This window comes from Gorilla gorilla, chromosome 15 (assembly GCF_029281585.2).
Source record: "Gorilla gorilla gorilla isolate KB3781 chromosome 15, NHGRI_mGorGor1-v2.1_pri, whole genome shotgun sequence".
Taxonomy (NCBI): domain Eukaryota; kingdom Metazoa; phylum Chordata; class Mammalia; order Primates; family Hominidae; genus Gorilla; species Gorilla gorilla.
In genome coordinates this window covers 122,268,254-122,285,122 of record NC_073239.2, presented here as the reverse complement: position 1 = coordinate 122,285,122, position 16,869 = coordinate 122,268,254, and the positions used below count along the sequence as shown (strand labels likewise).

General features: G+C 54.4%; 1 protein-coding gene across 2 annotated transcripts in view; it reads left to right on the top strand.

The window, feature by feature from the left end:
- The first annotated feature begins 2,590 nt into the window (after positions 1-2,590).
- Positions 2,591-16,869, top strand: part of BRF1 (BRF1 general transcription factor IIIB subunit) — a 78,534-nt gene continuing 64,255 nt past the window's right edge. For both annotated transcript variants that reach the window (XM_019009457.3, XM_019009456.4), the window contains exon 1: positions 2,591-3,165. In XM_019009457.3, coding sequence (XP_018865002.1) covers positions 2,982-3,165 — 184 coding nt within the window. In that variant the 5' untranslated portion in view covers positions 2,591-2,981. The remainder of the gene's footprint in view (positions 3,166-16,869) is intronic.

Here is a 16,869-nt window from a genome sequence, read left to right as displayed (position 1 = left end):
GAGAATTATAGCAATAAAATGCCTATTTATAAAAGAAAAGAGATCTTAAATCAATGATCTCATCTTTCACCTTAAAAAACTAGAAAAAGGCCAGGCGCGGTGGCTCATGCCTGTAGTCCCAGCACTTTGGGAGGGCGAGACAGGTGGATCACGAGGTCAGGAGATCGAGACCATCCTGGCTAACACAGTGAAACCCTGTCTCTACTAAAAATACAAAAAATTAGCCAGGCATGGTGGTGGGCACTTGTAGTCCCAGCTACTTGGGAGGCTGAGGCAGGAGAATGGCATGAACCCGGGAGGTGGAGGTTACAGTGAGCCAAGATCGCACCACTGCACTCCAGCCTGGGTGACAGAGCGAGACTCCACCTCAAAAAACAAAACAAAACAAAAACTAGAATAAGGGGCCGGGTGCATTGGCTCACGCGTAATAATCTCAACACTTTGGGAGACCAAGACAGGTGGATCACTTGAGGTCAGGAGTTTGGGACCAGCCTGGCCAACATGGTGAAACCCCATCTCTACTAAAAATACAAAAATTAGCTGGGCGTGGTGGCGCATGCCTGTAATTCCAGCTACTTGGGAGGCTGAAGCGACAGAATCACTTGAACCTGGGAGGTGGAAGTTGCAGTGAGCTGAGATGGCACCACTGAACTCCAGCCTGGGTGTTCTCTATCTCAAAAAAAAAAAAAAAAACAAACAAAAAACTAGAGAAAGGGCGGGGAGCAGTGGCTCATGCCTGTAATCCCAGCACCTTGGGAGGTCAAGGCGGGTGGCTCACTTGAGCCCAGGAGTTCCAGACCAGCCTGGGCAAATGAGGCAAAAACCCATCTCTACAAAAAATATTATCTGGGTGTGGTGGCACATGCCTGTAGTTCCAGCTACTCGGGAGGCTGAGGTGGGAGGATCACCTGAGCCCAGGAGGTAGAGTCTGCAGTGAGGCTTGATTATGCTACTGCACTCCACCTTGGGTGACAGAATGAGACACTATCTCAATTTTTAAAAAATGAAGAAACTAGAAAAAGGGAACACATTGAACCAAATTAAGTGGAAAGAAGGATCTAACAAAAATGAGAGCAGAAATTAATGAAATAGGGCCATGCATGGTGGCTCATGCCTGTAATCCCAGCACTTTGGGAGGCTGAAGTGGGCGGATCACCTGAGGTCGGGAGTTCAAGACTGGCCTGACCAACATGGAGAAACTCCGTCTCTACTAAAAATACAAAATTAGCCAGGTGTGGTGGTGCATACCTGTAATCCCAGCTACTCGGGAGGCTGAGAGAGGGAGAATCGCTTAAACCCAGGAGGCGGAGGTTGCAGTGAGCCGATATCTCACCACTGCACTCCAGCCTGGGCGACAGAGCAGAGACTCCGTCTCAAAAAAAAAAAAAAGAAAAAAAAAAGAGGGTGGGGTCTTCCGCATTTCCTTTTTTCTTTTTTTTTTTTTTTGAGACAGAGTTTCACTCTTGTCACCCGTCACCCAGGCTGGAGTGCAATGGCGGGATCTCAGCTCACTGCAACCTCCACCTCTCAGGTTCAAGTGGTTCTCCTGTCTCAGACTCGCGAGTAGCTGGGATTACAGGCGCCCACCACCAAGCCTGGCTAATTTTTTTGTATTTTTAGTGGAGACGGGGTTTCGCCATGTTGGCCAGGCTGGTCTCGAACTCCTCACCTCACGTGATCCGCCTGCCTTGGCCTCCCAAAGTGCTGGGATTACAAGCGTGAGCCACTACGCCTGGTTATGCATTTCTTTTTAGGCTCATTCCTGGGTATGTCACCGGCCCTATGGCGATCGTGAACAGCACCTGCAGATATTTGAGGGCGTGCGCAGCCAGGGTTCCCGCTCTGGGCAGGGGGCACAGCGAGGTGACTCACGGGAAACCACAGGTGGCCACGAATGACTGCTAGAAAGTGGGAATTTTAGGGGAACAGAAAACGGAGAATAGCGGGGCACACGGGGAGGCTCTGGAACCTGGGCGAGCGGAGCGGCGGACGCCACAAATGCGGAGGGCGGGGCAGGGTGGCCCCTGGCGGGTGTCTCCACCTCTGCGGCCAGGCCCCCAAGCGCAGCTGCCCTGGCCCCGCCCACCACTCCCAGAGCCCGGGGTTGGGTCCCAGGTCGCCCTCAGGAGCCAAGGCCCCGCCCACCACGCTCGGCCCCTCGCCTCAAGTCCCGCCCACAGTTCGGGTCCAGACCCAGGCTCCGCCCCCTTCCCCGCCCACAGCTCCAGTTCCCTTCGCAGGCCGTCTCTCCACGGGAGGCCCCGCCCCCCACCCTCAGCCCCGCATCCGGCTCTGAGTCCTCACCGCAGGCCTAGCTCGCCGCTGGAGACCGCGCTCACTATCCGAGGAGGACCCTCCTCTGCCCCGCGTCCAGCTTTAGTCCCCGACTGCGTTCATCGCCAAGGGCCCGCCCACTGCCTTAGGTCGCGTCGCCAGCCTTGGGTCCCGTCGCCAGCCTTGGGTCCCGTCCCCGGCCGCACTCACCGCGAGGCCCCACCCTTAGCTCTAGTCCCCAGTGTCGCCCACCGACGAGGCCCCGCCCCAAACTCCAGTCCCGGGCTGCGCTCACCGCCGTGGCCCCGCCCCCAAGCGCCAGTCCCCGGCTGCGCTCTCCGCTAGGCCCCGCTCGGGTTCCGCCGAAGCCCAGACCCCGCAGGTCGCCCCTCCGACGCCGGCGCGCCGCAGGGGAGGCCAGCTCGCTCGCAGTGGGGAGGTCGCGGCTCCAGTCCTCGCGTCCCCGCCGTGGTCCCGGTGCCTGTCCCATCCCGCGGGCGCGGCCGTTGCGGGCGGCGCGGCCCCGGCGCGCGGGGCGAATCTGCGGCTGCGAATCGGCTGGCGCGGGGCCTCGCGAGAGCGGCGAGGCCTGGGCGGCTGGGCCTGGGCGGGCGGCTGGGCCTGGGCGGGCGGCGCGGGCTGCTCCGGAGGCTCGGGTGGCTTGAGAGTCTTCGGAGGCTCCGGGCGCTGCCCGCGCGGTCGCCGGCATGACGGGCCGCGTGTGCCGCGGTTGCGGCGGCACGGACATCGAGCTGGACGCGGCGCGCGGAGACGCCGTGTGCACCGCCTGCGGCTCAGTGCTGGAGGACAACATCATCGTGTCCGAGGTGCAGTTCGTGGAGAGCAGCGGCGGCGGCTCCTCGGCCGTGGGCCAGTTCGTGTCCCTGGACGGTGAGTCCCGCGGGCTGGCGCTGCGCGGATTTCCCGGTGCGGCTTAGGCGGGCTGGAGGCGGTGACGGCGCGGCCGGGACCAGCGCCTCGGTACCGCACGCTCTGTCGGGGCGCGCGGTTCTGCGCCGTCTGGGCGCGAGTGTGGATCCCCTTGGCGCGAATGTAGACCTTCTTCGCGCGCCTGTGGACCCGCGTGGCGTGCGTGGACTTCCTCGACACACGCGTGGGCCAGGGCAGCCAGCACAGGGAGGGTTGAAGAGAGCCTGGGGAGCCCAGAAGGCCCCTCAAGCTGCCCCTCACTGTCACTCTCTGTGCCTGCAGTTTTGTTTTCAGCAATATCTGGTACTTAGAATCCGATTGCTGCTGCCCTTGGCCTTCGTGGTTCCCGGGCGGATGCCCTAGGGCCACTGAGGCTGCTGCAGGCCTCGGAGGGGACGTTTCAGTGATGGGCAGTATTGCGGGCTGGGGATGGACCCCAGCCTGTGGAAGGAGCTGGACTGTGGTCAGTTTCAGGTGGTTGTGAATAGAGCTGCTAAAAGGATTCATTTGCAGCTCTCTGTGTGAACATACGTTTTCATTTCTCTGGGGAACTTAGCTGTATGTGTAACTCTATGGGAAACTGTCATGAACTGTTTTGTGATGTGGCTGTGCCATTATGCATTCTCACCAGTTGCCCCACATCTTCACCAGCACTTGGTGTTGTCGATGTTTTTATTTTGGTTGTTCTAACAGGTGTGTGGCATCTCATCCTAGTGGTATTCTGTATTTCTCTACTGGCTAGTGATGTTCAACCTTATTAGGGTGGTTATTTGCCATGCCCGAATCCTCTTTGTTGAAATGTGTGCTCAAGTCTTATTTTTTTATTTATCTCGAGACAGGATCTCACTCTGTGGCCCAGGCTGGTGTGCAATGGCCCAGTCATGGCTCTCTTCAGCCTTGAACTCCTAGGCTCAGGCAATTCTCCTGCCTCAACCTCCTGAGTAGCTGAGACTACAGGTGCATGCCACCACGCTGTGATCATTTATTTTATTTTATTTTTAGTAGAGACAGGGTCTCTATGTTGCCCAGGCTGGTCTCAAACTCCTGGGCTCAAGTGATACTCCAGCCTTGGCCTCTCGAATTGCTGGGATTACAGCGTGAGCCACCACACCCTGACTCTCATTTTTTATTTGGGTTGTTTTCTTATTGTTGAGTTTTGGGAGTTCTTTGTGGATTGTAGTTACAAGCCCTTTGTTGTATATGTGATTTTCAAAGCAGAAGTTTTTTTTCTTTTGAGATGGAGTCTTGCTCTGTCGCCCAGGCTGGAGTGCAGTGGCTCGATCTCGGCTCACTGCAAGCTCTGCCTCCCAGGCTCACGCCATTCTCCTGCCTCAGCCTCCCAAGTAGCTGGGACTACAGGAGCCCACTACCATGCCCGGCTAATTTTTTTTGTATTTTTTAGTGGAGACGGGGTTTCACTGGGATAGCCGGGATGGTCTCGATCTCCTGACCTCGTGATCCGCCTACCTCGGCCTCCCAAAGTGCTGGGATTACAGGCGTGAGCCACTGCGCATGGCCTCAAAGCAGAAGTTTTAACTTTTCTTTTTTTTTTTTTGAGACAGAATCTTGCTCTGTGGCCCAGGCTGGAGTGCAGTGGCACAATCTCGTTTCACTGCAACCTCTGCCTCCCAGGTTCAAGTGATTCTCGTGCCTCAGCCTCCCAAGTACCTGGGATTACAGGCGTGCGCCACCTCACTTGGCTAATTTTTGTATTTTTAGTAGAGACAGGGTTTCACCATGTTCGTCAGGCTGGTCTTGAACACGTGACCTCAAGTGATCCGCCTGCCTCAGCCTCCCAAAGTGCTGGGATTACAGGCGTGAGCCACCACACCTGGCCTAAATCTGTGGCCCATCTATGTTTTGTATAAGGTGTGCTTTGTAGGCTGAGGCTCATTGTTTATCTGGAGGTCCCCTTGTTTCAACACCGTTTGTTGAAAGACTGAAGGCCTTTGCTCCCTCGGCTGTGCTCACTGGGCCCCGTCCGTGCAGGTCTGTCTCTGGGCCTTGTGTCCTGCCCTGTTGATCAGGTGCCGTTTTCCTTTGTCAGCATCACACGCTTTTTTACTATACCCGTTATATTGTCCTGAAATCAGATATTGTGAGTCCCTCAACCTTTGTTCTTCCTTTTCAAAGTTGTTGTGGCTATTAATTTCCCTTTCTCTTTTTAATTTTAGAGTAAGTTTGTGCATCTCTGCAGGTCACATACTCTTACCTGAAATGCTTGGGACCAGAAGTGTTTTGGATACCGGAGTTTTCTGATTTTGGAATATCTGCATTATAATTACTGGTTAAGCATCCCTAATCCAAAAATCTGAAATCTGAGATGCTCCAGTGAGCATTTCCTTTGAGCATCGTGTTGATACTCAAAAAGTTTCATGTTTTGGAGCATTTATTTTTTATTTTATTTTATTTTTTTCTTGAGATGGAGTCTCGCTTTGCTGCCCATGCTGGAGTGCAGTGGCACTATCTCCGCTCACTGCAAGCTCCGCCTCCCAGCTTCACGCCATTCTCCTGCCTCAGCCTCCCGAGTAGCTGGGACTACAGGCGCCCGCCACCACGCCTGGCTAATTTTTTGTATTTTTAGTAGAGACGGGGTTTCACCGTGTTAGCCGGGGTGGTTTCGATCTCCTGACCTCGTGATCCGCCTGCCTCGGCCTCCCAAAGTGCTGGGATTACCAGCGTGAGCCACTGCGCTGGGCCGTTTTGGAGCATTTATAATCTCAGATTTTTGGATTTGGGATGTTCAACCTGTACAAAAGTCCTGGTGGGGTTTTCATTGGAATTGCATTAAACCTCTTGATAAATTTAGGGAGAGCTGACATTTTTTCTTTCTTTCTCTTTTTTTGAGACAGAGTCTCACCCTGTCACCCACGCTGAAGTGCAGTGGCGCGATCTCAGCTCACTGCACCCTCCGCCTCCCGAGTTCAAGTGATTCTGCTGCCTCAGCCTTCTGAGTAGCTGGGACTGCAGGCACGCGCCACCACACCCAGCTAATTTTTGTATATTTTTTAGTAGAGACGGGGTTTCACCACATTGGCCAGGCTGGTCTCGAACTCCTGACCTCGTGATCCGCCCTCTTTGGCCTCCCAAAGTGCTGGGATTACAGGTGGGAGCCACCGTGCCCAGCTGACATTTTTTCTATGTTGAATCTTGTAGTCCATGGAACACAGTTCCATTCATTTAGATTTTCTTTGATATAGTCTGTCAGTGTTGGGTAGTTTTCAGCATACAGCTTCTGGACTTTTTTTTTGAGATGGAGTCTCGCTCTGTCATTCAGGCTGGAGTGCAGTGGTGCAACCTCGGCTCACTGCAACCTCTGCCTCTTGGGTTCAAGCGATTCTCGTGCCTCAGCCTCCCAAGTAGCTGTGATTACAGGAGCCCACCACCACGCCTGGCTAATTTTTGTATTTTTAGTAGAGACAGGGTTTCACCATGTTGGCCAGGCTGGTCTCGAACTCCTGACCTCAAGTGATCCCCCCACTTCAGCCTCTCAAAGTGCTGGAATTACAGGCATGAGCTGCCGTGCCTGGCCCTCTGGACATTTTTTAGATGTGTACTTAAGCTCTATTAGGAGTTATTATAAGTGGAATTTTTTTAAATTTAGTTTTCAACTCTTCATTGCTTGTTTATATAAATATGGTTGATTTCTGTGTGTTGTCCTGTTTCCTATGGCTTTGCTAAACTTACTTGTTAGTTCTAAGAGGTTTTTTTTTTTTTTCTTTTTTTTTGAGATGGTGTCTTGCTCTTGTTGCCCAGGCTGGAGTGCAGTGGCACCATCTCGGCTCACTGCAATCTCCACCTCCCAGGTTCAAGAGATTCTCCTGCCTCAGCCTCCCAAGTAGCTGGGATTACAGGCACCCGCCACCGCACCCAGCTAAGTTTTTGTTTTTTTTTTTTTTGAGACGGCGTCTTGCTCTGTCACCCAGGCTGGAGTCCAGTGGCACAATCTCGGCTCACTGTAAGCTCTGCCTCCCAGGTTCATGCCATTCTCCTGCCTCAGCCTCCCAAGTAGCTGGGATTACAGGCGCCCAGCACCACGCCCGGCTAATTTTTTGTATTTTTAGTAGAGGCGGGGTTACACAGATGGTCTCAATCTCCTGACCTCGTGATCCACCCACCTCGGCCTCCCAAAGTCCTGGGATTACAGGTGTGAGCTGTTGCACCTGGCCGCAGTTTTTGTATTTTTAGTAGAGACGGGGTTTTGCCATGTTGGCCAGGCGATCCACCCGCCTTGGCCTCCCAAAGTGCTGGGATTACAGGTGTGAGCCACCACACCTGGCCCCTAAGAGTTTTTAATACACTCCTTGAGTTTTTTTTTTTTTTTTTTTTTTTTGAGATGGAGTGTCGCTCTGTTGCCCAGGCTGGAGTGCAGTGGCGCAATCTGGGCTCACTGCAACCTCCCCATCCTGGGTTCAAGCGATTCTCCTGCCTCAGCCTCCTGAGTAGCTGGGATTACATAGGAGCCCACCACCATACCCGGCTGGTTTTTGTATTTGTAGTAGAGATGGGGTTTCACCATGTTGGCGAGGCTGGTCTTGAACTTCTAATCTCAAGTGATACACCTGCCTTGGCCCCTGAAAGTGCTGGGATTACAGGCGTGAGCCACCGCACCCAGCTTTTTTTTTTTTTTCTGGGACGAAGTCTCACTGTTGCCCAGACTGGAGTGCAGTGGTGTGATCACAGGTCACTGCAGCCTGGAACTTCTGGGTTCAAGAGATCCTTCCACCTGAGACTCCAGAGTAGCTAGGACTACGGGCATGCACTACCATGCCCAGCTAATTAAAAAAATTTTTTTTTGGTGGGGGAGACAGGGTCTAGGGTCTTGCTCAGTCACCCTGGCTGGAGTGCAGTGGTCATGGCTTACTGCAGTCGTAACCCCCTGGGCTCCAGTGACCCTCCCAGCTCAGCCTCCTGAGTTGCTGGTACTACAGGTGCGTCCTACTATACCCAGCTAATTTTTGTATTTTTCTTGTAGAGATGGGGTTTTGCCATGTTGACCAGGCTGGTCTGGAACTCCTGGGCTCAAGTAATTCTCCCGTCTTGGCCTCTCAAAGTTCTAGGATGACAGGTGTGAGCCAACGCCAATTTTTTTTTTTTTTTGTAGAGATGTGGTCTTGCTTTGCTGCTCAGGCTGGTCTCGAACTTCTGGCCTCAAGGCATCCTCCCACCTTGGCCTCCCAGAGTGCTGGGATTAGCGGCATGAGCTGCTTTGCTCAGCGCCGGATGTTCTGTTGAGGGTTCCTGCTGATGCTTGTGTGGGATATTGGCCTGTAGTTTTTCCTGTAACGTCCTTGTCTTGGGTATCAGGGTTCTGCTCCTTATGGAATGGGTTGGGAAACGTTTCCTCTTCTATTTTCTGGAAGACATTATGTAGAGTTGGTGTTCTTTCTTTCTGAAATGTTTGGTAGAGTTCACCAGCATAGCCATCTGGTCCCAAAGCTTTCTTTCTCAGAAGATTCTGCACTGTGGTTTCGGCTTCTTTCATCACTGAGGTTCTAGTTATATTTAAGATGCTGTGTTTCACCTGGGGTGAATTAGCCGCTTGTGTTGAGGAACTGGTCCACTTGACCTAGTTGTTGAATTTGCCCAGAGAGTTGTTCGAAGCATTCCCTTATCCTTTTGATATCTGCGGGGTCCACAGTGGCCTCCTTTTTCCTTTCAGATGTTGGTGTTTTGTGTCTTTTTTTCCCTTTGTCTCTCTTGCTAGAAGTTGATCCATGTTTTTGATCTTTTCTAAGAACTGGCTTGGGCTTCACTGAGTTTTCTCTCCTGCTCTTCCCTCCCCATCGTCTTCCATGCTCATACTCCCTGGGTATCTTCCTAGGACTGCTGGGCACAGAGTTTGCAGCTGTGTCACAGTTGCCAAGACTTGGATGTCTGTTGGGATGATAACAACAGTAATGAAAGCAAGTTGTCATGGCAGCAGACGCAGGGTTTCCCGGGCAGGCACAGTGTTAAGTGCATCCGGGCCTGGTGACAGCGCACTGCCCTCACTGTGCCCTGCTGGGGGAGGATGGTGGTGTGGAGCAGTGCAGAGCTGGAAGTCTGTCACCCGGGTGCTGTCAGAGCAAGCTCAGAGCCAGCGCTGTCAGGTGGCCCCAAGACGCCTCTGAGCCCAGGCACACTCTCTTGAGGGAGGGGCAGGCCCAGCAACCAACTGTGGTGGTCCTGGGGGAAGTGCTGCGAGGCGGCGGGTTCTTAGCCCCTGGGGACCGGCGCAGGTGGTGCCTGGGCCGAGAGTGGGGAGGAGAGAGGGGATCTGTTGCTCTGGGCAGCCCTTCTGTCTCCCAGGCAGGCTCTCTAGGTGCCCACTTGGCATCCTCCCTCCCTCGTCACAGTGGTGATCACAGGGGGCTGGAAACCTTGGTGGCTTCTCAGTTTCCCTGGCACACAAGTAGGCCCCAGCCGCCCCTTCCTCCAGCTTCATCTTGAAAGCTGAGCTTTCTCTCTGAGCTGTCGTTTTCTAGTCCCAAGGCCACTGTCTTTCCTAGGTGTCTTGCCTATTAATTGAGAACTAAGCCTGACACAGCTTCGCAGTTTACTCTGGAATATTTAACTAAGGCATCAGGGCAGGTGACCAGAGGCCTCAGGAGAGTCCCCAGAGGGTCCTGACCTTGGAAGCCAGGCCCCGCGGGGGAAGCCACACTGGTGCTCCAGCGTCCCGGGGCACCCGAGCAGAGACTGTGCAGAGAGAAGGGTGGGTGAGGACTGAGGCTCAGCGTGGCTGGAGGGGCCAGGCGGACGGTGGAGTTGGGGGCCGTTGGCAGTGCCCTGAGGAGGCCGTCTGCTCCACCGAGGCAAGGCGGGGCTTCCCTGTGAGCCCACATCAGTGTCCTGCGCTGTGTGTGCCCTGAGGCTTCCCTCTGCCAGCAGGTGATGGTGATGGCGCCCACACACCAGGCATCCTGGGCTCCTGCTTGCAGGGGTCCCTCCTCGTCCTGTGCAAGGAGCAGCACACCTCAGTGTCGCCAGAACTTGTGGGGGTGGGGAGCATTTCCCGTAATCACAACTTTCAGTGGCTTCACAGTTAGAACTTTGAAGCTGGGGTGTCCGTGCGTGCTGCTGTTTTCCGTTTGGGGTCACGATGCAGCTGGACCTACTTTGTGACATGGCTGCATGTCACGTGGCGCTGGCCCTGGAGAGGGACATAGGTGGTGGAGCTGCCCTCGCCTGCTGGGAAGCTCCCTCTGCCTCAGAGAAGGATGTGACCGGCCAGCCTCTCCCTGCGGCCTGGGGTTCCGAGCGTGCGCCTGGCCTCTCCCTGCGGCCTGGGGTTCCGAGCGTGCGCCTGGCCTCTCCCTGCGGCCTGGGGTTCCGAGCGTGCGCCTGGCCTCTCCCTGCGGCCTGGGGTTCCGAGCGTGCGCCTGGCCTCCTGGCGGGGCTCTAGTCTTCAGGGTGGAAGGCTCCAGGCTTCTGCCTCTGCTCCATGACCCCCAGAACCCTGAGTTGTGGCTGAAGGTGCCTGCTCTCAGGAAACGGGTGAATTCTGTCCCGTTGCCATCTGGGTGAGGGAGGAAGCTGCTGGTTAGCCTGCAGCGTGACACACGTCCTGTTTTCCGTAACCAAATTGTAATCACTACAAAACCAGCTCCTCCGCAGTGGCCTGGGGAAGGGGCCTGGGCTTGGGAAGGGGTCTGGACCTGTGGAGGGGATGTGGGCCTGGGGAAGGGGTGTGGGCCTGGGAAAGGGTTGCTCCTGGGAAGGGTCTGCGCCTGGGAAGGGTTGTGTGCCTGGGAAGGGGTGTGCACCTGGGAAGGGTCTGCGCCTGAGAAGGGTCTGCGCCTGAGAAGGGTCTGCGCCTGAGAAGGGTCTGCGCCTGAGAAGGGTCTGCGCCTGAGAAGGGGCTGCACGTGGGAAGGGGTGTGGGCTGCCGTGCTTGGCCCTGTTTGTCAGTGCTCCTCCCAGATGTCTGATGCTGCTGCATCCAGCCCCACCAGTAGGCACACGCCCTGTGTTCCCGGGTCCCCGTCCCCAGCTCTCAGGGATGCACTGCGGTCTGGTCCAGCCTCCTTTGGGCACTCACCTGTGGGACCCCTGAATTCCTCTCCATCCATTACCGCCCAGCCAGCCAGGCCTCCTACAGGTGTCTCCCCTTAAAAGAAGTTTCCAGTCAGGTTTGGTAGCCCATGCTTGTAATCCCAGGATTTTGGGAAACCAAGGTGGGAGGATCACTTGAGGTCAAGAGTTTGAGACCAGCGGGGGCAACATAGTGAAACTGTCTCTACAAAAACTAAAAAAAACAAAACAAGAAAAAACCCCAAAATACAAAAATTAGCTGGGCATGGTGGTGGGCGCCTGTAATCCCAGCTACTTGGGAGACTGAGGCATGAGAATCGCTTGAACCCGGGAGGTGGAGGTTGCAGTGAGCCAAGATCGTGCCATTGCACTCCAGCCTGGGCGACTCTGTCTTGTCTTCAAAAGAACAAACAAAGAAAACAAAAAATAAGAAAACATTAGGTAGGCATGCTGGCGCATGTCTGTGGTCCCGCCTATTTGGGAGGCTGAGGTGGGAGGATTCCTTGAGTCCGAGAGGTTGAGGCTGCAGTGAGCTGTGATGGTGCCCCTGCGCTTTAGCCTGGGTGACAGAGTGAGACACCTTTTTTTTTTCTTTTTGAGATGGAGTGTCTCTCTTGTTGCCCAGGCTGGAGTGCAGTGGTGCAATCTCAGCTCACTGCAGCCTCCGCCTCCCGGGTTCAAGCGATTTTCCTGCCTCAGCCTCCCAAGTAGCTGGGATTACAGGCATGTGCCACCATGCCCGGCTAATTTTTGTGTTTTTAGTAGAGACGGGGTTTCGCCATGTTGGCCAGGCTGGTCTCAAACTCCTGACCTCAGGTGATCCACCCACCTTGGCCTCCGAAAGTGCTGGGATTACAGGCGTGAGCCACCACGCCCGGCCAGACTGCCTCTTAAAAAAAGGAAGTTTCACAGCAGCAACAGAAAGTCTCCAGTTAAAAAAAAATTTTTTTTTGACAGAGTCTTAGCTCACTGCAACCTCCATCTCCTGGGTTCAAGCAGTTCTCCTGCCTCAGCCTCCCGAGTAGCTGGGACTACAGGAGCACACCACCATGCCTGGCTAATTTTTTGTTTTTTGTATGTTTTAGTAGAGACGGGGTTTCGCCCTGTTGGTCAGGCTGGTCTTGAACTTCTGACCTCAAGTGACCCACCCACATCGGCCTCCCAAAATGCCGAGACTACTGTCATGAGCCACTGAGCCCGCCCCCAGTTAAGTTAAATGAGCACGTGAATATTAAAGGTTATTGCTTTCTCATGTTGGAAGAATCCTGGTGTGAAATGGACAGTGCTGTGCTGGGTCTTTCAGGACATGGAGGGCCCCTGGCCCACCTTTCTGTCTGTTCCGCGGTATGGGGTGTTGCTGGCTTTGTCGGAGCTCAGAGGTGCCCCTGTGGCCTCTGGCCCTCCTCTGGCTCTGGTGGAACCGCAGGTCCTCCCTTGCTGTCCACAGGGGGGCAGTCTTGGCCAGGCCCCACAAGACCTGGCCCCTTCCACATGTCAGTTCCAGCTAACGGGAACTAGCACATATTTTTTGTTATAGAAACGCGCTATGGAAAATACCAAATGTTTTTAGAAGTAGAGGGCATCCTGGCAGTTTCAGCCAGAGGTGGCACTTTCCTCTTTCATCCTCCCCATGGGTTAGTGTTCTGAGGTTTCACACTGTCCACATGAGTCCTGTGTGTGTGTGCCTGCAAGTGTGCACGCACCAGGGTGTGAGGCAAGCAGAAGCCAGGAGGTGCTTCCAGAGCAGGTGCAGCAGCGTGGCCCCAGGGAGGGTGACTGTGGTGTTGGGGGACAGGGAGAACAACACAGGGACAGGAAACAGAGGTCCTGGGGTGTGAGGAGGGTATGGGAGGCTGGAGGGTGCAAGATAGAGTGATGGAGGAGGGAGGGCAGAGGTGGCAGGTGGAGCATGTTGCTGCTGACGCACGCAGCTTTGCAGTGTGCTGTGGTGCAAGCTGATGGGTATGGGTCAAGGAGTGAAGAGATTGCGTAAAACACAACCAGAATCGAAATCATCACTGTAATGTAACGTGGCATCTCACTGTGGCCCTGTTCTGTCAGAAGCACGCCTGCCGCCCACTGTACCTAGGCAGGGAAACGTGGCTATAATGGAGGCTGTACGGCGTCCCCTATTCTTGGAAGGTGGGGCTTCAGGGGCTTTTTATTTATTTGTTTTTGAGATGGAGTTTCGCTCTTGTTGCCCAGGCTGGAGTGCAATGGCGCGATCTCGGCTCACCACAACCTGTGCCTCCCAGGTTCAAGTGATTCTCCCGCTTCAGCCTCCTGAGTAGCTGGGATTATAGGCATGTGCCACCATGCCTGGGTAATTTCATATTTTTAGTAGACACGGGGTTTCTCCTTGTTGGTTAGGCTGGTCTCGAACTCCCAACCTCAGGTGATCCGACCGCCTCAGCCTCCCAAAGTGCTGGGGTTATAGGCGTGAGCCACCGCACCCAGCTGGCTTTTTATACTTTGATCATTGTCCTTTTTCTAATGTAGTATTATATGAGTTATTTATTAAAAGCATTATATACACTAATTAGAATATAGTGAGATTTTTCTTTTTCTAAAGTAAAAGTTGGTGAGGGAGCATGTGCTGGAGACCAGCATGCCAGGGGCTACACAGAATGGTGATCTTAATTCAAAAGCTTAGAAAAAACAGGCGGGGGCCGGGCGCGGTGGCTCACGCCTGTAATCCCAGCACTTTGGGAGGCCGAGGCGGGCGGATCACGAGGTCAGGAGATCGAGACCATCCTGGCTAACATGGTGAAACCCCGTCTCTACTAAAAATACAAAAAATTAGCCGGGCGTGGTGGCGGGCGCCTGTAGTCCCAGCTACTCGGGAGGCTGAGGCAGGAGAATGGCGTGAATCCGGGAGGCGGAGCTTGCAGTGAGCTGAGATTGCGCCACTGCACTCCAGCCTGGGCGACAGAGCCAGACTCCGTCTCAAAAAAAAAAAAAAAAAAAAAGAAAAAACAGGCGGGGCGCGGTGGCTCACGCCTGTAATCCCAGCACTTTGGGAGGCTGAGGTGGGTGGATCACTTGAGGTCGGGAATTCAAGGCCAGCCTGGCCAACGTGGTGAAACCTCATCTCTAGTAAAAATACAGAAATCAGCCGGGCGTGGTGGCACGCACCTGTAGTTCCAGCTACTCAGGAGGCTGAAGCAGGAGAATCGCTTGAACCCGGGAGGCGGTGGTTGCAGTGAGCCGAGATCGCACCACTACACTCCAGCCTGGGCTATAGAGCGAGACTCCGTCTCAAAAAAAAAAAAAAAAAAAAAAAAAAGAATACACACTGCTCACAAAACAAAGAACTCTGAGGGAGGGTCGGAGTTGCAGGCGCCTTGAGCTCAGCCTGGGGAGGCCTGGGCCAGATTTCTGCAGAATTTAGAATTGGCTCATCAGTGCTGCTCAGAGCCCCCTTATTCCAGGATGGGTCTCTTCTGAGTCCTGCGTTTCTCCCTGGCCTCTCTTCTGGATTCTCATATCAGCAGGCACCTCACTGTGGCCCTGCCAGGTCCTCTCTAGCCCCCACAAGGAGACACCACTGCGACCTGTTCCAGCTTCTGTTTATTTTATTATTTGTTCAGACAGGTTCTCACCGTGTTGCTCAGGCTGGAGTGCAGTGGTGCATCACAGCTCACTGCAGCCTCCACCTTCTGGACTCAAGCGATCTGCCTGCCTCAGCCACCTGAGTAGCTGGGACCACAGGCATGCCCCACCATACCCCGCTCATTTATTTTTTTGTAGAGATGGGATCTTGCTATGTTGTCCAGGCTGGTCTTGAACTCCTGGGCTCAAGCAGTCTTCCTGCCTCAGCGTCTCAAAGTGCTGTGATTACAGATGTGAGCCACCATGCCTGGCCTGTTCTAGCTTCTTTTTTTTTTTTTTTTTTTTTGAGACAGGGTCTTGCTGTGTCACCCAGGCTGGAGTGCAGTGGCGCGATCTCAGCTCATTGCAGCCTCGACCTCCCGGGCTCTAGTGATCCTCCAACCTCAGCCTCCTGAATAGTAGGACCACAAGCAGGTGCCACCACACCCAGCTAATTTTTTTCAGTTTTTTTTTTGTAGAAATGGGTCGCCCCCCATCCTGGCTAACACAGTGAAACCCCATCTCTACTAAAAACACAAAAAATTAGCCGGGCGTGGTTGCGGGCACCTGTAGTCCCAGCTACTTGGGAGGCTGAGGCAGGAGAATGGCATGAACCCAGGAGGCAGAGCTTGCAGTGAGCCAAGATCACGCCACTGCACTCCAGCCTGGGTGACAGAGCGAAACTCCGTCTCAAAAAAAAAAAAAAAAAGAAAGAAAGAAATGGGTCTCCCCGTGTTGCCCAGGCTGGTATTGAACTCCTGGGTTGAGCGATCTTCCTGCTCCGGCCTCCCAAAGTGTTGAGACCACAGGTGTGAGCCACCATGCCCGGCCACCACTCCAGCTTCTTTTTTACTTTATTTTATTTTTATTTTTTTGAGACGGAATCTTGCTCTGTCGCCCAGGCTGGAGTGCAGTGGCACCATCTCTGCTCACTGCAACCTCCACCTCCTGGGTTCAAGTGATTCTCCTGCCTCAGCCTCCTGAGTAGCTGGGATCACAGGCACCCGCCACCATGCCTGGCTAATTTTGTATTTTTAGTAGAGACAGAGTTTCACCATGTTCGCCAAGATGGTCCCGATCTCCTGACCTCGTGATCCACCCACCTCGGCCTCCCAAAGTGCCGGGATTATAGGCGTGAGCCACCGCGCCCGGACCGTCTACAGCTTCTTGAAGGCCACTAGGTTTGTGGCAATTTTTATGGCAGCCACAGAAAACTAGTACATAGATCCCAGTTGTGACAACCCAGGTAGTCTCCAGGCACTGCCCCCGTCCCGGCACCACCTTTGTTGGAGAGGCCTGTGCTCAGTGCCGGTGCCCTGCTGCTACTGCCGGCCATCCCTGTGGCCACGTTACCCACCAGGAGGCCGGCTCTGGGCCTCAGCCTGAAGGAGGCCGGGCTTTGCCTCTGCTGCCACCAGGAAAAGCTGAGTGCCACCTGACCCTGTTCAGCTCTGAGTTCCCGGACGGGCCCAGTAGCTGCCCCTTGCTCTCTTCAAAACTTTTCTTGGCTGCTCTAGTTCCTTTTTGCTTCCAACCGAACTTTAGAATCATTTTACTGGAGTCTTTAAAGAGTGTTGTTAGTATTTGTTTGGGATTCAGTTACATTCACAGTGAAGCCAGAGGCCGTGCCTGTTCTGCCTTGTCTGTGCTGGTGGCTGCCCCTGGATGACCCTGAGGTCCCTGCCTCATGCTTTCCCTGGAGGGCCTGGCCCCAGGCTCCAGCGATTGGCTTTCTGCTTCTGCATCCTGTCCTTCCAGTGTCCTCCGACAGGCCCTGCACACTTGCCTTCCCCCAAGTGGCCAAGGTTGCGCGTCCCCTGGTTGCGGCAGCCTCCAGTCCTGTGTCTGTGCTTTGTCACAAATGTACTGGCCCCTGTGCCAGCCACTGAGGGCTGACACTGTGGGGCGGGGGGCACTTTCCAGCTCTCCCCATCTTTGGGCATACCTGGGGCCTCACCTCACTGTTCTTGTTGGAAGATCAGGCCGCAGCGTTTGGATTGGTGAACCTGGTGAACAATCCACATGTCCACCATGCTCATTGGGAGATCAGGCTGCAGC